This window comes from Petromyzon marinus, chromosome 48 (genome assembly GCF_048934315.1).
Source record: "Petromyzon marinus isolate PM22_M1 ecotype Great Lakes invasive population chromosome 48, UKy_Petmar_22M1.pri1.0, whole genome shotgun sequence".
Lineage (NCBI taxonomy): Eukaryota > Metazoa > Chordata > Hyperoartia > Petromyzontiformes > Petromyzontidae > Petromyzon > Petromyzon marinus.
In genome coordinates this window covers 4744045-4764006 of record NC_133714.1, presented here as the reverse complement: position 1 = coordinate 4764006, position 19962 = coordinate 4744045, and the positions used below count along the sequence as shown (strand labels likewise).

The following is a 19962-nucleotide window of genomic DNA, read 5'->3' as shown; positions in this document are numbered from 1 at the left end:
GCTATTGCCGTGATGTCTCCGTATTTATGGATCGTGGCATTGCGTCGTTATATGTTGTATCGTCTGTTATGGATGACCACAACTGCACACAAATGGAGGGTTTTTAATGTTTCCATTTGTGCATCAGGTATCCGCATCTGCCATGGCTTGTGTGCGGATACGGTTCAGGGTGGACCGTGAGCTTCATGGAAGATCAAAACCGAGGAACTATTTGTGTAGGATCAGCTGTGATACAAAATGAGACAGCATCTGAAGACAGCCCAGACAACTCGGTGTAATTTTATTTCGATAACAAAACACTTTCCAACATTAAATTACCTTCTGGGGTATTCAATTTGCGATCATGAGGTTGCGTTTTAAGCCGCACGAGATGATGCCACTTGTCATTACGACGAGAGGGGACGTGCTCAATGCCGGGGTGGATCCTTTGCCTTGGGTGGGCAACCTACTTGAACATTTTGCCAGTTTCCATAGGGCAAGTCGCGAACACATACGAACGCCTTATTTATATTGGAGTATGTTGTATGCAAGTTATCATACCCCCGGCGTTACGGAACTAATTCACGACCAACGAACACGGCTATGCAAATCGGCTTCTTTGAATATAAACAAAAAAAACTTGCAGATTCGCTTATCAAATTTTGCCTCTGCTATAGGATGCAGTGACCCCATTGGATTTCAAATTCACATACATTACTGTACTGGGCTCTGTAGAATAAAAAAAAGAGCAGCTGTGAGCAGCAGCCCAGGATCATTGTCCTCGAGCAACTGGCAATGGGAACAATTATTTTCTTGAAACATTAAATCTCAAGATCAGAGACGTAGGGTAGCAAAGGTGGTCACCGTGCCGAGTTTGTTGCATGAGAAATATTGATTCAAGTTTACCAGTGTTCGACAGTGTTTTGGAACAAAATAAACTTGTGATATGAAACATCTAATGGAATGACGATACTTACATTTTTATTTTACCAAAGCCTACTGAGCTATTGGCTCGATTAGCCACACATGATAGCTCATCGAAGTGGCTGATGCCATCGTGGGAATTTTATAGTACGCCAACTAATCTTAACGCACGTTTCTAAATGTGGAGGAAAAATCCGGAGGGACCCTGAGAAAGATCCACGCGAACACGGTAAGAACATACTCCAAATACAGTATACAAAGTGTTAGGGTCGGGATCGAACCCACAACCTATATACCAAGCGAGGGGAGACACCTCATCACCCCGGCACCCCATAAATAGGAAGTGTGTATAACAAAAATCGTTATCATACCTATCGACCCATAGTTAACTCGTATTCTTGTACAGGGAAATTGAGTTTTCAGGTCCATACGGCGTACAGCCGCTTCAACACGGGCAAAAAAAATGTACAGTAAAACCTTGGATTGCGAGTGTCTTGCAAGACGAGCAATTTTTTTAAAATAAGTATTAAATTGATAAACGAGCGAGGTCTTGCAATACTAGTACGAACATGATTTGCCGAGCGTCACGTGATCACAACTGATATACGAGTGCTTTGGATTACAAACACGTTTCCGGAACGAATTATGCTCGCACCCAAGGTTTTACTGTATTTGTTTGTGTTTCTCCCTTGTGATGGGATTTTGTAGGATGAACGTTGAGATTTGTAAGGGGGCACGGGGTGACCAATAAGGTCTGAATTGGTCTGTAATAAGGTAAGCACTGATAAGGGTTTGACAGGTATGCGGTAAATACGCCAAGATTAATGCCCATGGTGAATACTGGTATGTAGCATTGCCATCCCAAGTGGAACCTACCAATCGCCCAATTGGCTCATGAGCTGCCATGGTGTCCTCCCGACTTTCGTCAACATTGAGTGCCAATGTGGCTGTTACGTCACGAGACGGCGCTATGGTGGTGCACCTAAAAGACAATTTCAAATGCACGTTTCATTCTGACTTTAAATTACTTTAGCTTCATGGAACTTCAAAGTCACGTCAGAAAAGGCAGCAGGGCAGTCCTGGTGTGTACTTACAATAAAAAAAACAGCTGTTTGTTTTACGAGTTGAGTTTTCCTCAAGTTAACAAAAGAACGCCCGTTATAGTGGCGCTGAACAATACCACACGATATTTATTCAACAGTACGATCCAATAAATATTAATAAAAATATTTACGACGAATGTTCTTTTAATGCCTTATACTTCAGCATTAACGACTCCTCCCACACAAACACTCGCAAATGCAGAGCACATCACGCTGCATTGGCTTGCGTGACGAACCACCCCGCTACAAGGCGACTAATCACAAATGAGATGGCTTCTGCAAATAAAATTCCTCCCTTAAAAACAAATAAGCATTAGCAAGGCAGCCGGTACAAGCCTGACGTCATACAAATTTGGACCCTTAGAATGTATGAACTTCTTTCGCACCATACGTATCCAACCGTGCTAATCGGGGGAAATCACTTTGCATGGAATGACTTGTAGTCCATGTAGAACTTCTTTTGCACCGTACGTAGCCAACCGTGCACCTACTTGCCAGAGCGCGACAAATAATTATTCGTGCTATGTCACAAAAACGGTTTAATTTGTTATGCCGCCTACTAACTACGTGGGACCAGCAATGCAGCACTGGCTATGCCGTTATCTAAGATAGGGTAGACATAAATACATGACATCCTCATTACAAACTTTGGGTTACCCCTTACAGGTTGTATAGGTTTCAGATGGGAATCTTTATGTACTAGCGGCACCTCGGTGAACAAAAGAATACCACGAATCCAGAACCATGTCTTGTCTATCAAGCGAAAATAAAATAAAAATGTTCATATTTTTTCGTGAACGTTTTTACAACTGTGTTTGGTATAACGTCATGAGATGAGGTATCAAATCATTTTCTGTCGCAGGCCAGTGGACGGTCCATAGAAGCGGGTATCAGGGAGCTAACTCTGAGGTCCCTTCAATCGACACAGGAGGGGAAAGCACTTCCCCACCCGCCCTGAAACAGAACAATGTGCAGAGCATGACAGTGCAGCTCACGTATTATTAAACTTCAGAGCTGAAATAAAACCAACTTAAGTACAAACCTAAATGTTATGCGATTGTGTTAGTGAGCAGTAGTTGGTCAACGAGAGATTAACTCATTGCACTTGAGGATCCAATTGATACAACGGCAGCTGTCTGAATTCAACCTACGACCCTCAGCAGTGTCATCTCTCAGCATTCTTGAGGACCCACCCTTGCCCCTTGAGGCTCCGCCGTCTCCTCTAGGCTCCGCCCCTTTCTCGACACACAGGCTTGTACGTTGAAAGCTGCTTTTTCTCTGCACGAGACTCGGCAACTCTGGGCCACACCAAGTTGATTTGAGTGAGAGACTGCGCGAGTGGGTAGTGGTGGGGGTTGCAGAGGGGTAGTGCGTTTGCGCAGCAATTTAATAGATAACAGAAAATAACCGTGACTTAAAAGCTTTCGTGACTGCAGGAATTCACATTCTTGGGTCTTTCGGTAAAGTCACATAGGTTCAAAGTGAATAACAAAAAACTATGACGTTCCGATCGCAACACAAGCAATCGTCATCATTCTCCTGATCATTCTCCCGATGACGATTGCTTGTGTTGCGGTCGAAACGTCGTAGTTTTTTTTTCTTATTTTTGTTATTTTCTTTGAACCTATCTACGTGACTTTACCGAAAGACCCAAGAATAAGAAAATAACCGGCACAGATACTTTCTTTTGTGCTTTCGAGCTGCACCACATGTTGTACGCGTGATTTCGGATGACTGCCTCCACGTGCCAGGAGCTTCTTCAGACTCCGAACTGAGTCTCTCACTCCCAACCTCAATTACGTAGAACCGCTGCTGCTGGTGTTGCCGATTGGTTCAGCTCTCTGACATGTAGGCTGGCCAGGGTTCATAGTTTTCCCTGTGGTCTACATAGCAAACCAAATTGTCAGTTGATTCATTCAAAGGCAGGGTAATGCATTTTACACGAAGCTCTGGCAAGCCTTGGTAAAATATTTTACGAGGTCCCATATTGCAACGATGTGGCATAAATACTTTTAACCATGGAATTCTCACCCACCCGGCGTGATGTTCAGAGAAATCGGCACAAACGGTGAACTGGGTTGAGCGACTGCCGTGCGTGATTGCATCGAGGCTCCAAGATGTTTCTCGGCGTGGTCGTGCAACATGAATGAGAGAAAGCCTCTGCCACTTTTTGGGAAGCTAGTCCGCACTGTTCTTCGTGGTTGAACGCGATGAGAACGTCTCCGTGGAACACGGCGCTGTGCTTGCCCTTGTATTCTGCTGTACACACAAAAACAAAAAAAGCACAATGCATCAGTCGCATCGCATTGGCATGTTTCAGTTTCATTTATTTTGGTATTGCCCTGTGAGCCATTCGGCTCTTGAATCGGGTGCAACCGCAACAAACAAAAAACAAAAACATGAACAAGAAAACATCTTAAAGTGACTGTGACTATATGCAAACAGAAAAATCCAGGAAAAAACAGCAAAAATCTTCCAGAAAAAGCACCGTACACCAACGCTGTGTGCAAAATTCCAGTGGGATGCAAGTCAAACAACAACTACAGAGAGATACACAAAGCTACTACTGTTTGACTGTATAGACCCAGATGTGGCCAAGGATCCTAACCCTATGAGCCGCACGTCAAAGTCTTCATATGGCAAACGAGCCACAAGACGCTGACCAGGTCACATGAGGTGGTCACGTGGGCATGTCATTTGTGTCGGTCATGTGGTAGGTTCACTCGTGCTGGTTTGGTGTAAAGTTGGAGGTAAAACATCTGCAGGAGCACCCCAGGAGTGAAACTAAACTATACACAATCTTTACTTTACCAGGTAAGGTCCACCAGTGTGAAGATATTTAATATGAAGATATTTAATATCTTCACACTGGTGAAAGGGTTCCATGGTTAAAGGGTTATAGGGTCGATAAAACGGGTACCGCCTTGTGAAAAATGTAACCGTGATTATCTTTTGGATGGACTTGCGTCCATGATCACAGGGATACCCTCTAGAGGGACTGTTCCTCCAGTGGACCCCCTCCGCTAGCAATGGCGTGAGCAAGTAATTGCAGGGCTGCACCTTTGCCTTGACCTCTCAGCACTGCAAACAGGAGGTGAGTACCGCTCCATGCCCAAACAAGCATTGAGCCACCGGGCAAGGAGTTGGATGAGAAACCCAGTGAAAACAAAGCCAAGTAGAGACCACAGACGCACCGAATTCAATGTCACCGGCCAATCATCATTCTTCTCCTCCTCCTCCTCCTCATCCAATATGATGATTTCCTCAGCGGGGTCCTGCCGCGCAGGAGCGGGCGTCCACGGCGCCTCAGCTGGCCGCCTGCGGTATGGGGCGAGTGGGCAGTCGCGGCGGCGGTAGAAGAGAAGGTAGGCGTGACGCGACATCACCTGGCTCTCGTTCACCATCGTCACCGTGCTGTCGTCGAACCAGCGCCAGCCTGCTCGCGACACGCGACGGCAGCCGTGTACAACCGCACGCTCGCGTCCACGTGAGGCCAGCCAGAGTTACAATGCACAGAGGGCACAAGGTAGAGTTGCAGCCATTTAACACATAGGCTTTCACGACCAATATTAATAATTAAGTGTTTTTGGGTTAGATCGCGTACATATAAATGTGTCGTTAACCAACCACCACCCGACACAGCCAATTATCGGCGTGTTGGAGAGTAAATCCACAACATTTGCAATGTGAGTACGACGTTTTAGTTGGTGGCAAATCGTCTGTTGAAGCTGGTTGTAAATGTTGTGGGTTTACTCTCCAGCACACCAGTGTGCTCAAGTAGTCACTAATTGGCACGTTTAGTTTACGTGACAAACCTTACCACTTGGCTGTGCCGGGTGGTGGCGGTTTTAACGACACATTTGCATTTTCACGATCTAACCCAAAAAACCTTGCTTAGGAGTTGCCGCCGTGCAGTTTCTTGCGTATGCCACCGATGGTGGAAGGGTCTACACTGCAGGGGAATGCTACGAGAGAGCCCTTTGTAGAGGGAATATTTGGCCTACTATTCCACTACCTGCAATGCACCCATTCACACTGCTGGGAAGGGGGGGATTTAAGAAAATTGCAGGACATAGAATCGAACCGGCCGAGTTCTGGATTGCAAGTCTCCCGTGCAGCTAACCATAACATTACACCACAGCAGCTCCATTTTATAGATTTATGTAACCAGCAGCATCTCTACAGGAGGTGGCATATAATTATAAATGTTGCCTACGTACGGTTGGCCCGCACCTCCGATTGGCACGGCTGGCTGCGTATGGTGCGAAAGAAGTTCAACATACACATGTAAACAAGTAGAAAAATTATGACTTTGGAATCGACGTACCCATGTCACTGCACTGGCTGTTGCGGGCACAGGGCAGCCGTGCGTACGCCGTGTAGTGTCCACCGATGAGGCCCCCGTAGTGGTTGATGGCGGCGTAGAGGTCGTAGACCGCGGCCCCACCGGCGTCGCCGCCGGCACCCCCAGAAGCCGCCTCCACGCAGAACTCGCTGAGGTCAAGACCCCTGGCGGCACGGAGATGGGGTAAGGAAAGCGACGCTTCCTTCGTCCCCTTCTCGCAGCTGGGACAAGGGGCTGTTGTTGAGTGTGCGCTGTGACCCCCCCCCCCGCCTGTCTAACGCCAAGGGCATCAAGGAGATGAAATTTGATGTCACCACTTTAGACAGCAAATTAGTGAGCACGGTAATTAATAGTGCAATGACAGTGGTGGGCGGGGGAGAAGAGGTTAGAAAGCAAACTGAGAGAAAATCGTCTGAAACTGGAAGATACGTTGAGAAAGCTTAGGAATATAAATCCATGGGAGATGCAGTGGTTGGGTTTTGGATTGCCTCACCCCTACCACAGTAATGTGGAATTTAAATAAAATGCAATGGCTCAAAATCAGTGGCTTGGGGGATGTAAAAGAGATGCGCACCCCTCCAAGCTCGTTTGAGAGGGAAGCTATGATGGTCATATTGTGAAATTCCCCAAGAGTTAATTTTGAGATTAAGTTTCATTCCGATGCCGAGTCCACCTAGAGAAGGCGCCCAGGACCGGTTCAGATAACCGTCACTGGTGTTGGCCATGATCGGAAATCCAACTCGGGTCGCCGAGTTTGAAGCACATTAAATCACACAACTACGCACACGCAACCTGTCGAAAACATCTGAAAAATATAGGCCAGCATATCGCGATTTGGTTCTGGCTCAGATTGAGCAAATTAGCCAGTGGGACACTGGCCATACCGCGATGGCCCTGCGCGGGTACGGCTTGGATGTGCCAGTGGAAAAGCAGTAGACACAAGTGGCTTACCGGATAGGGAAGGTGACCAAGTTGGAGATTTTCTCTCGCCACACGGAGCTGCAGAACGAGAAGCGTTTGAGCTGCACAACGAGCACGGGCGGCAACCGCCACAGCATCAGTTGCTTGAGTGCCTCTCTGGGTTGCTCGCACTGGGGACACAACCTGCAATGACAGCGAGACGCGGAGAAAGGGGCAGCGGTTACAGCTTTAACGAGGCCTGCGTAACCGCCAGACACAGACACTGGCCAAGCAGTGGTGTAGTCGGCGGTGGACGGTGACATGGGGGAACAGTAGCACAATTGCTGCTTGCTGCAGAGGTTCACGGCTCGAAGGCAGCGTCGGTCGCGGTTAAGACTGCGGTTGTATTTGCCCTTTTCCGTTCCGAGACGACTGAAAGCTGCAGGGTGGGTGTCCCGTTAACCGCTGATGTCGTTCATGAGTGTGGGGTGAGGAGTCTGGCTGCTCCGCGATGTATCGCTCGTCCCGTGCATCAAGTTATCACAAGGTGCCAGGAGACAAATCCGAGGGAGGGGTGCAGTACAACAGCACAGGGAAGGTGACGTCGATAACGTGCACGCACACCCTCATCAAACCTCAGGTCGACCCGGTGTACACGACATGTTAACCCTTTCCCATTTCGAGACGTCTGACAGTTGCAGGGTGGGGTCCCGTTCACCGCTAAATTTGGGACGCGTAAGCGGTTAGCGTTAGTTTTATTTAGAGAGGCATAGCGCCGTTGTTTTTAAAGACATTGTACTCACCGCAGAGAACTGTAACGACACGGCCGCACTCTATGATAGCTGGTGCCAAACTGTGTCACATGCCCTCTCACATTGCCTTGTGGGTACCTCGTTACCGATAAAGTAATTTTATATTTTCTTCCACTTCCGTTCACATGACGTACACGCATGTCATCAGAATGGGAAAGGGTTAACAAAGAGAACACTACGTGCCATCCGTTTCACAGTGGACGTTAAATGTCCCACGACGATATAAAAAAAAAACTTTAGGCCATGCGTGTCGTCGGTGTCAGTCCAGATTTTCCAAATTTGAAACTGCTTGCAAGTGAACTAATTGGGAAAAAAACATATAGCAACATCGCCCCCTACTGTGAAAATATTGCAAACAAAACAAATCTGTGAAACAGCGCCATCACGTGATAGCCTGACGCTATAAGAATGTCATGAATACCAAATGTGCTCATCTAACAACGATTTGAATTCGAACTATTATTACTTTCTAAGAATTTAAAAGTGGTTGTCCTATGCTGCAATTGACCCCTGGCTAAAGAAATGTGGAATTTACACCAATGACTAAGGGCCATGAATGTAGATGAGCACTGCCCGATGGATGTTTAAGCAGGGAAATCCAGACATAAAGATTGATTTATTTAATCTGAATGTATGTGGTTATGTGTACAGGCCTTCCTTGGATCTTGTGAAATAGCGTAGTTTCACAGCGGTGCAGATACAAGGCTTGGAATCATAATGCAAATGTTGGGCCGCGGAGGTTTCCAGTCTCTAGCCCAGGATTAGAGACTTGGTGGGTTACAATTTGGTTCCTTCACCGCATCGTGCGCAAGTGTAGTTGTACATTTATTGAGTGGGTGGAGGGTCTGATTATACCTAGTGATTAATGGCAGCAACTACTGCTGCTACAGCTGTGTGTAGAATCAAATTTTCAAAGTGTGTAGACTCAAATGTTCACACAGATGAAGTCATGAACGATCTCGTCAGTGTAGGGGAGCCAGTGGTGTAGTCGTAAGAGCATTGCACTATAATCCTGGAGCACGAAAGTTTGATTCCAACTCACGGTTAACATTGGTAACGAATGTCTGAACCAGTTCTGGACCTTCCCTATATCAGCTCAGCCTTGAACCTGTTGTGTTGTGTAAACACCAGCACTGGGCAGAGATATGCCAGGTGTGGCACTGGCTACAACATCCTCTCATACTCCGTACTAGGCTTCATAAGTGCTCGCTGCCAACACACATGTTGAAGTAATTTCACAACGTACGTGGCCAAACAGCCCGTGTAGGCTCTACAGGGGATCTATGCCGTTGCTTTGCATGTGTGTGTGTGGACAAACCAGGCTTCCTCTGGCGTGAGCGTCTCGGGCTTGGTGAAGAGCTTTAGACAGTGGTGCAGGGAGGTGGGCATTGAGACAGAGTCTTTGATGTCCCTGCTACTCGCGTGCTCCTGTGGAGAGTAGTGCACAGGAAGCCTTTACGATGGGGTTGGGGAGCACAAGGCCTTCTGGGTTTGCCACCTGTCCTGCTTTACCCAGGATTTGTCCTATTTTTGAGATAGCCATCCAGGAAAAATCTGTAAATCTTCCCAGGAAAATGAAAAGTTAAAGTTTTTTGTCAATTGTTGAATAATGGTTATATAACACTACTCAAGACAATTCACACACACATGCAGTTCCCTCTAACGATTTTGTGATAAAATTCCTCTTCCCATGATGTGTTCCAGTCTTTTGTAACTCAGAGGTGGCAACCCTATAAAGTCTGCAACTCAACAGAATCCTAGAAGGTGATGCAAAGAAAAATGCGTGCACCACCTCGGTGGGCAACTCCTCGTCGCAGTCCAACTCCCGTGGCAGAACCATCACGTGACCCTGCTGCTTGCTATCGTTGTTCCAGTCCATGGCCAGCTGGGCGCCATCAGGGATGTCCAACAAGCAGTCTCCTGTACAGATCAGATGCATTTCAGCATAGTGGTTATTATCGTGCTCTTTTAGCCACTACCCCCCTGCCCTCTGGAACTCCCTTCCCAGGCATTTTCCCCACAGTCCCCCTACACTCCCTCCCACCTCTCTCTCTGTTTTCAAGGCTCTCCTCAAAATCTTATTCTTCAACCGTGCGTTCGGGCCGCCTTCATTGCTTCCTTTCCCTCCTTCAGTCCATGAGCCAGAGCAGAATTTGCTACCGCTAGAGATCGCACATATGTTGTATACATGTACGTTTAACTTCTTTCGCACCGCACGTAGCCAACCGTGCTGATCGGAGATGTGTGCAAAGGGCAACAAACTAAACACAAAAGCAGTTCTAAAGAAACATTTTTCAATCTAGATTTAAAAGTGCATAACTGCATTCCAGACGGCCGCAGAAGCACATTTGAAAGCCCGCGATGCAGTGAGCATCTTTGTGATACCCATTTCTGCATGTGGCTATTAAAGGTGGATTGTGATGACATACTTACAAAGCAAGATTATGGCATAATTCACTTTTTCTTAGCGTTTCATTAAAAGTTGGTACAACTCAAGATATGCCATCATCAGATGGTACCAACAAATAAAATATTTTATTTGGGTTCATGAACTACATCCCTTGCTCAGTCCCTCCCGTTGGTCGTGTGCAGTCCGGCGTCAGAGCCATCTGTTACATCATGGGCGCATCAGCAATGCACGCAGTTGTGTCGTTGTCACTAACGCATTTCTTAAACGAGAATCGTTAGACGTATTCAGGTGGCTCAAGGAGCTAAAACCACGTCTGAGCACAGAGCCAGCATCGCTGAGAGATCCTGGATTAAATGCCAGGCAACTACCCATAATTAAAATCGTTTGTGCAGTGTATCAACATCGATGGTCTAAGTAGAGTCACTGATAACTAAACAAAAAAAATTAATGATGTAAAATTTTATTTGCATTTAATGTGGCTTATTCGATTTCTGAGAATGTAAATTTTCATCTTGACTGCAATTCAATGAACACCCTTTGCACATGTACAGCCTTTTTTTCATCAATCCACCAATGAAAGAGGGCCTCCTCAGGTCACATGGGTCATGATGGTTGTTTGACGAAGCTTCACCACGCCGGTCAGTGCGGGTTGGTGAAGGAGGGAGGCATAGACGCCGTAAATGGTCACGTACCTCGGTGGTTCAAGGTTTTTTCCACGTTATTTTCAATGACCTTGATGGAAAACTGTGGTGTCCAGCCCTGCCATGATTTGTCCTGCTGCTGCAGCCCATGAACTGCAGCTGTGGCACAGAGGACAACTGCATCATTTGTAAACAGGGCAGCAAGGAGCGCAATGCCATGAACACATAATATCAGTGACGACAGAAACAAGTAAATCAACTGTATTGTACCTTGCCAGAGTACTGAACACACAGATGTACTGCCCTTTGTCAATCCACTGTCAGATGAGAGCCTCTCTTAACCTTGCGGATCATCGGGGTTACTTTACCATAATTCACCGCACTGGTCAGTGTGAGTTGAAGGCGGGGGGGGCACTGACATAAGCAAATAGATGCAACAAAATTACCCAAAGGCAAAGAAGAGAGCTTTAGCAGCAGAGCAGTCACCAATTCACAGTTGCTGTTTAAAGGTTTTCACACACACAGTATTGTAAAGACGTCATGAGCCACACCTTCAGGCCTCAATGGCTTCTTGGTCCCAGACCCATCCTTTTCCTCTACCCTGGCATGGGGGGACGAGCTCTCAACCCGTGCTTCCACAAGCGACGCCGCTGCTGCCACCCGCTCCTGCATCCTCCTGTGGCCCAATACGTGGCAGCCGCCGCCAATGTCTCGCTTCAATTCGACGCCATCTTCACCTCTCAGTGTCTTGAGCTCGTCTGCCTGCGGATAGTCACTCTGCCTAAATTGAATAAAACAAGAGGTACATTCCAAGGGATGATTAACAAAGAGGTATAACACTATGTAACGCAATTTTTGGTCCTGGGTAGTAAGTGTTATTTCGTAATTGCTAATGCCTAAAAAGTATAGAAAATGGCTATTATTCCCCACTAACTTTACTTTTGTGACCAGGACAGTGATATTTAGAAATTTACCTATTTTCAATGAGAAAACGGGCGAATTTGTGTATTTTCGTTCAAATAAAGTCAGAAAAAAACAACATGTCAATCCATTGCTGGATGAGGGCCTCTCCATGCCATGCGGGTCACGGAGGTTATTTGATCATACCTCACCAAGATGTTCAGTGCAGGTTGGTGATGGCGACGAGCACAGATGTAGGCACATGGAAATAGGGCCTGCGATTCTACCATCAACCAGTAGCTCGATTAGTAGATCATTGGGAACAGTAAAATATTTTAAAATGTAAATATGCATAACCCACTAACCAGTCTCAAAATTATGATGCATGCTACCAGAGTGACTAAGCCAACACCATTTTAACTCGCTTACACCGAAGAACATGGCTGCTGCTTCCGGTAATTTAAAATAATGAGACCTCAGTGCTGCCAGCTTAATGCTTCGTGCCTCAAGATTGGCTTGAAGAGCGGAGAATCCAGCTCCTCCGCCCATTCCGCATTTTCCCACCCGGACTCCCGCTGCTCGCCCCGAGTCGTAGCTTGCGGCCTGGAGGCCTGGAGGCCCTGGCCTTCTTTGTCGATCTCGGACGGCAGTTGCGTCTCCAGGCGGGGTTGCTCCGCGTTGCTCTGCCTGGAGCAGGAAGCTGGCGATGGGGGCGGCGGGGAGACCTCGGACGAAGTGGGGGACGGCGAGCTGTACTCGGGATCTTGGAGGAAGGCCGTGCCGGGCTGAACAGGAGGCTGGAACACGTTCACGGAATACCTGCGCAGGTAACGATCCGCTTCGTCAGTAAGCTAAGCTGAGTTTGGCCGATGCATTCGTGTTAAGAGATTAAATCACAAGTACCGAGAAAAGCTCACGCATACGAGAGATGAACACTCAAGGATCCACAAGGTTGGAATCAAGAATCACGATGTATGTGGTTTAACTCCTTAAATGTATTTTTTCTCATTATTGACAACCCATGCCAGACAGTGTGTGACAGTTTTGCAGCTGCAGAAAAAGATATCGGTTTTTGTTCTTGTTGTAGGTTTTTCTCTTCCTTAGAGAGATAAGTAGGTTGGGTAGTTCTTTGATAGCTCACCTTGCGTACGCCTCCATGATCTGTGCAAGTCGGTGAAAAGTAAGCCGAGACTCAGGGATGCTCACGAGGAATGGCAGGCCGATTGCCTCGGGCTGGCATTGACTCTTGTGTTCCACCCAGTGGTTTCTCTGGCAATTCCTACCAGTGAAAGATAGAGATGCAAGACAGAGATTTAAGACATCTGTACAACTGAGGTGTCAACATATTCACCACGAAAGCCCAAACCTGACGCGACTAGTCGCCAGTTTTAAGCACAACAGCACATGTTTATGGATAATGATTCACCCCCAGCATAACTCCCGGGAGGGATTCATAATGATTCAGAAGTCACAATGTAATTCACAAAATGGGAACGGTTGGCTATGTGCAGTGCGAAAAAGGTTCAAAATACATACATACACGTAGAATTTACAGTGGTAGGAATCAAAAGTGATACAATTAACTTCATTATACAGGTGGATTAATCACGTCCATCATGTCTTTTTGCATGCGTGGCGGTTTAATTAGCTGCTCCTGACTTGTCGGGTCAGTGGCTCAACTTACACCTGGCCACAAACATATCTGAAAGAAAACCGATCATTCAAAAGAGGCCATTATATTTGGGTGTCAATTACGAATTTCGAAAATATTAAACATCAAATAAATAATAAGCTTGCTGAATAATCCGTGCCATTTCTCTCGGCAAGACACCCTGCATCTGACAATGTCGGTTACCGATTGGACAAACTGCCAGGGGCAATATTTGACACTTCAAAAAGGATATAGTTTTCCCGTTACTATCTTCCATTCACCACGTCATTATAATACTACGTTCATAATTACAAATATTTCTAAATTCAGACAAATTAAGTTTAGGGTTTGCATTTAGAGAGCACTTAAATGGCTCAGCATTTACAAGCACCTTACACCTCATCTCAACAATTACAATGGCCTGCGGCAGCTTAGCCTTGTGGATCACAGGGGCAACTGTCCCTATGTGGCACAAGGTGAAATAATAATTTAGATTTGTATGGCGCCCTTCAGCAATCAATCTTAAGAGTACCATGTAAGTAAAGGAGGAAGAAAGAACAAGAACCTTGCAAAAAGTAAGACTAAAGTGTACGTAGCACCGGCCTACAAGTGAGTATAGTTTGCTAGTAGGGGAAGACGTTACTGTGTGGGTTTTCTCCAATTAAAACATTTGCAGGTAAATTTTTATGCTAGTAAACTTGGACGACAACGCCAGCACACATGGCCTGCTGTGTTTAATACAGTTACCAACAACTCACAAGTTACAATATCCCACGCGGTAGCAATTCATGCAGCGACGCAGCCTGAGGTGGAGAGGGCTCGTCTTCTGGCAATTGGCGCAATGCGTCACGGGCTTGTCCGGGATCTTCCGTCTCTGGACAAAAGGCAGAATTCAAATCTTCGTTTTACTCTTCTGCATTTTCTCCAGCACTTCCAATCAAAAGAACACAGTTCCAGGCTTTCGAGTTTCACCACACAAGTCTGCGGTAGTTTCAGAGTAGGGGGGCTACTCATCATTTTACGTCCTCCTATTTGAGTTGTGGGTAATTTTCTAATTATTTTTTTCGGAGAATGTAACGGTCTTTAACGTCGTGTGTTATTGGTGCAACCCTTCATGTTAGGGAATGGCCCGTGGAAGCGGATATCACAGAGCTAAACTCTGAGATACTCTAATTTGATTCCTGGTCCACACGGTAGGGGGCAGCCTTTTCCCACTCGTCCTGCCACAGAGTACTGTTTCCTGGATGACCGTCAAACCCACATTTTTTCACTGTCAGTGATGGAATTTAGCTACGTAAAAAGGCAAGACTACATTTAAGGTGATGGTTTTCTTGTGCAGTCATTAGTGACCGGCATCAGACCATCAACTCAGTTTCATCAAAGGTGGTTTGCCAAGATTAAACCAACGATCTGCGTTGTGTCGTATCAGCGCTCTGACGTGCGAGCCACTCAGCCACCCACACATCACCAAACCAATTTTCTAGAATACTTATTTTTATTGATGCGATGCGCGGGCCTGATACATCACGTTGTGACGCACGTGCACACTGTCAACATAAGCCAACCATGTAATGAAAAGCAGGGGATATAGACAGATGGGTAACGGTCTCACTGCCCCAAACCATACGGAGTCCCATTGAAGGGGGAAAGGGTAACTTAATTTTAAGTAAGGGGGAAGGGATAACAAGAGGAGAATGGTATAGCTAAAATACACCTGATATAAAGAAATTAAAAACATAAGGCAGCCTAAACAAGCATTTTCTTTCCACCCCTCAGAATCCGGCTCCCGTCTAATCTGCCGTGGGTATGCCCATGATCCTCAGTCCCTGTCTCCCGACCCTCCATCCTGCAAACTTATTTCAGGTGTTGTATGAGGCAGGGAGCATCTGGAATCGAATTCCCCCTCCTTTCCCTTGAGCTTGTGTCTCAGACACATGACCACACTTCTTAGCAAGTAGCGTTTCATCTACGTTGAGAATATTGAACCATTGGGTTGGGATTCAGAGGTCTGGGCAAAATGCGCTACCTGCTTGACGGGCAGCACTCGCACCCTCTCGCCAGCCAGCTCTCGGCTGAGCACCTCACAACAGAAGACCATGTCAGACGACCCAACTTGCTCCAAGGAGGTAGTCGCCTGCACGAACCGCTCAAAGCGTGCTTTGTTCACCTGCTCAGAGCAGTCGCAGGCAAAGGTGCAACGTGTGAATCGACCTTGGAGTGCTCGCAGCGTGGACACGGGTGAGGGCAGTGACGTGGCGTGAGCGCAGCCACCTCCGAAAACATTAACACTGCACGTGCATGGACCAAAAATACCACACGCCATTGTATTCACAGTAGACGTTAAAGATCCCGTGACGTCATTCGGAAAAGACATGCCCACGTGTGCCGGCGTCATGGTCCACATTTGGCAAATTTGAGAATAACTCACAATTTACCCAATTGTGTGAAACCACACAACATCGCTCCCTACTTAGAAACTAGTGCAGGTTATACCCATTGGTGAAACAGCGCCTACATGATAGATTTGCGCTATAAGAATGGTCAAAGTGAATTCCTGCTCATCACAGCACTGAGTCAGTGGTGCAAATTCAACAATCCTATGATGGGGGCGAGTCTATCCACGGGATAACCACTGTTGACTTCCCCACAAAGTTGCACCTGTTTAATCGACTACAGAGGAATAAATGGGCTGAGTGAACCCCCTCCAACCAGGGTTTAAAGTCGCTTGCCCCATTGCGGAGCCAACTGGTTGAACTAGCACAACATATTTTATTTACATGAGTTTAACATGGTTGCTATGCAAAAACCCATTAAAATTATTATGTAAGGCAGGGGTTGGGAGACTTGTGGCTCACCACTTGGTTTATGAACAATATTACCCATCACTTCAAGCATCTTAGCTAAACTAATCAGGCAATAGAAGGAAACATTTTCAACCTGGAAACAGTTTCTAACTCTTGTTATAAGACTCTGTAAAGAGAGAGACAGTCAATCACATGGAAGGTCACATGTTGGGAAAACGACTCAGCCCATCATCCCTCCATGTTTGGTACTACCAATGCCAATTTGAGGGAAGGCAGCAATAGCTGTATAGAGCAACGTGATTTAATCACATTGCTGTGACTCACCTGAACCAGCTTTAGGTTGTCTGGGTGCACCTTCATCCTTTCAGCCACGAATTTTATGACATCCGTTCCATGTGCATTCACCTGTCTCACTCTGACCGACAGCTGATGAGATACATTACAATTAAACAGAAGGAATACAGAGGTATGACCCGGTTCAAAAAGAGCATCATCATTATCAGCAGCAATATCCATGATCCATCACCCAAATCTGATGATATACCCATGTCACTCTTGCAAAATAAATCAACCTGAATTCCTGAAGTCTCACCTGGCCAAACTAATAAACCTGACATTATCACGTTGGCTCAGCGGCTCACACAGCTGTCTCCTGTGGGAGGAATGAGGCGCAGCAGTAAAATCTCTCCTTCGTGATACCGCACGGTGACATAAAAAAGGAATGCAACCCACGTGTGTGCCAGTTCATTAGGTTCAACCGTGCAATTGCTTACTCGTGTCTGACAGTCTGTGCTACACGGCCCAGGTGTGTGTGTTTTTTTAGCTCTCTGTCCTTACGTGTGACATGCTCAAACACACGTGACTTGAAAATTAGGACTTGAAAATGGGGACAAACTTGCACAAGTAGCATGTGTACCAATCACATTGAGCAACCGAGTCGTATTGAAGAGTGCGAGTTTGTGAAATCAGATTAATCCCTCCGAGTGGTAAATCATGGTTTAAACACAAATGATCACAGCTATGCTGACTCAGAGTACATAATTGCTGAAAATGCTATGGAACAGCTTATCCGCAAATAACAGGTCCCTGCAGGGTGGGCTGGTAGGACAAGTCTCTGCGCTGTCTATTGCTGATTTTACACCCAATAGCACGAGATTTCACTTCGTTAAAGTATTGAAAGGGGACGGACGGACGGACACATTAATCTTTTGCAGGCTGGTACACTCAGTTTACAACTTCGTTCCTACCAGTATAACTAATGCACCCATAATTGATCAATTTCAGACAAAATTTATTTCATTATTTCAGACATTACGTGAATAGCTCCAAGTGGATGAAGTAACTATTTTTTTGTGCATTGCTTTGACTCTGTTTTGTACACATGACATTTGGACTGCAATCGCATCTTTATTGAGTAATGACGTGAAACCTTTGTTCTGGCACCATGAGATGTACTGCAAGGGCAGTGAGGTCTAAACATAAAATGACGATGGCCATTCTACTCGCCAGAGATGGACACGTAATCACATGCAATTTAAATATTTAACATCGTTACATTTTTAAAGGGGTGCCTGGTATACAGGAGGCCGTGGCTTTGACCCCAACCCTGTTGCATGTTCTCCCTGTGGTTGCGTGGATTTTCCTTCGGGTCCTCCAGTTTTTTCCTCCACATTTATAAACATGCGTTTATAGAGTATTCGAATACTATGAATGTCCACGTGATAACCCAACTCCGTCGAGCTATCACTTGTGGCCTGGTCGCATCTGAAAGATAGCTAGATACAGTGAGGGAAAAAAGTATTTGATCCCCTACTGATTTTGTACGTTTGCCCACTGACAAAGAAATGATCAGTCTATAATTTTAATGGTAGGTTTATTTGAACAGTGAGAGACAGAATAACAACAACAAAATCAAGAAAAACGCATGTCAAAAATATAATCAATTGATTTGCATTTTAATGAGGGAAATAAGTATTTGACCCCCTCTCAATCAGAAAGTATTCTGGCTCCCAGGTGTCTTTTATACAGGTAACGAGCTGAGATTAGGAGCACACTCTTAAAGGGAGTGCTCCTAATCTCAGCTTGTTACCTGTATAAAAGACACCTGTCCACAGAAGCAATCAATCAATCAGATTCCAAACTCTCCACCATAGCCAAGACCAAAGAGCTCTCCAAGGATGTCAGGGACAAGATTGTAGACCTACACAAGGCTGGAATGGGCTACAAGACCATTGCCAAGCAGCTTGGTGAGAAGGTGACAACAGTTGGTGCGATTATTCGCAAATGGAAGAAACACAAAAGAACTGTCAATCTCCCTCGGCCTGGGGCTCCATGCAAGATCTCACCTCGTGGAGTTGCAATGATCATGAGAACGGTGAGGAATCAGCCCAGACCTACACGGGAGGATCTTGTCAATGATCTCAAGGCAGCTGGGACCATAGTCACCAAGAAAACAATTGGTAACACACTACGCCGTGAAGGACTGAAATCCTGCAGCGCCCGCAAGGTCCCCCTGCTCAAGAAAGCACATATACATGCCCGTCTGAAGTTTGCCAATGAACATCTGAATGATTCAGAGGACAACTGGGTGAAAGTGTTGTGGTCAGATGAGACCAAAATGGAGCTCTTTGGCATCAACTCAACTCGCCGTGTTTGGAGGAGGAATGCTGCCTATGACCCCAAAAACACCATCCCCACCGTCAAACATGGAGGTGGAAACATTATGCTTTGGGGGTGTTTTTCTGCTAAGGGGACAGGACAACTTCACCGCATCAAAGGGACGATGGACGGGGTCATGTACCGTCAAATCTTGGGTGAGAACCTCCTTCCCTCAGCCAGGGCATTGAAAATTGGTCGTGGATGGGTATTCCAGCATGACAATGATCCAAAACACACGGCCAAGGCAGCAAAGGAGTGGCTCAAGAAGAAGCACATTAAGGTCCTGGAGTGGCCTAGCCAGTCTCCAGACCTTAATCCCATAGAAAATCTTTGGAGGGAGCTGAAGGTTCGAGTTGCCAAACGTCAGCCTCGAAACCTTAATCACTTGGAGATCTGCAAAGAGGAGTGGGACAAAATCCCTTCTGAGATGTGTGCAAGCCTGGTGGCCAACTACAAGAAACGTCTGACCTCTGTGATTGCCAACAAGGGTTTTTCCACCAAGTACTAAGTCATGTTTTGCAGAGGGGTCAAATACTTATTTCCCTCATTAAAATGCCAATCAATTTATAACATTTTTGACATGCGCTTTTCTGGATTTTTTTGTTGATATTCTGTCTTTCACTGTTCAAATAAACCTACCGTTAAAATTATAGACTGATTATTTCTTTGTCAGTGGGCAAACGTACAAAATCATCAGGGAATCAAATACTTTTTTCCCTCACTGTAGCTCAGTGAGCCTTACCTGGTCAAATAAAAATAGCAAGATAAATAACGAATTGGCTGTGGATTACACGAGCCAAGGTTAACTGGTTTATTACATCTTCCACAGTTATTA

At 46.0% G+C, this 19962-nt stretch overlaps 1 protein-coding gene across 5 annotated transcripts in view; it reads right to left on the bottom strand.

Moving 5' to 3' along the window:
- Positions 1 to 263: 263 nt before the first annotated feature.
- The window catches only part of LOC116952816 (ubiquitin carboxyl-terminal hydrolase 19-like), a 37448-nt gene continuing 17749 nt past the window's right edge, over positions 264 to 19962 (bottom strand). For 3 of the 5 annotated variants that reach the window (XM_032972491.2, XM_032972485.2, XM_032972486.2), the window contains 13 exons: positions 16794 to 16895; positions 15692 to 15832; positions 14424 to 14539; positions 13156 to 13293; positions 12519 to 12833; positions 11666 to 11895; positions 11166 to 11291; positions 9856 to 9983; positions 9382 to 9491; positions 7303 to 7455; positions 6334 to 6515; positions 5201 to 5442; positions 264 to 4265 (listed from right to left, as the gene is read on the bottom strand). In XM_032972491.2, the coding sequence (XP_032828382.2) occupies positions 4185 to 4265; positions 5201 to 5442; positions 6334 to 6515; positions 7303 to 7455; positions 9382 to 9491; positions 9856 to 9983; positions 11166 to 11291; positions 11666 to 11895; positions 12519 to 12833; positions 13156 to 13293; positions 14424 to 14539; positions 15692 to 15832; positions 16794 to 16895 (2064 nt within the window). In that variant the 3' untranslated portion in view covers positions 264 to 4184. The remainder of the gene's footprint in view (positions 4266 to 5200; positions 5443 to 6333; positions 6516 to 7302; positions 7456 to 9381; positions 9492 to 9855; positions 9984 to 11165; positions 11292 to 11665; positions 11896 to 12518; positions 12834 to 13155; positions 13294 to 14423; positions 14540 to 15691; positions 15833 to 16793; positions 16896 to 19962) is intronic. The other 2 variants (XM_032972487.2, XM_032972489.2) reach the window with 2 other exon arrangements.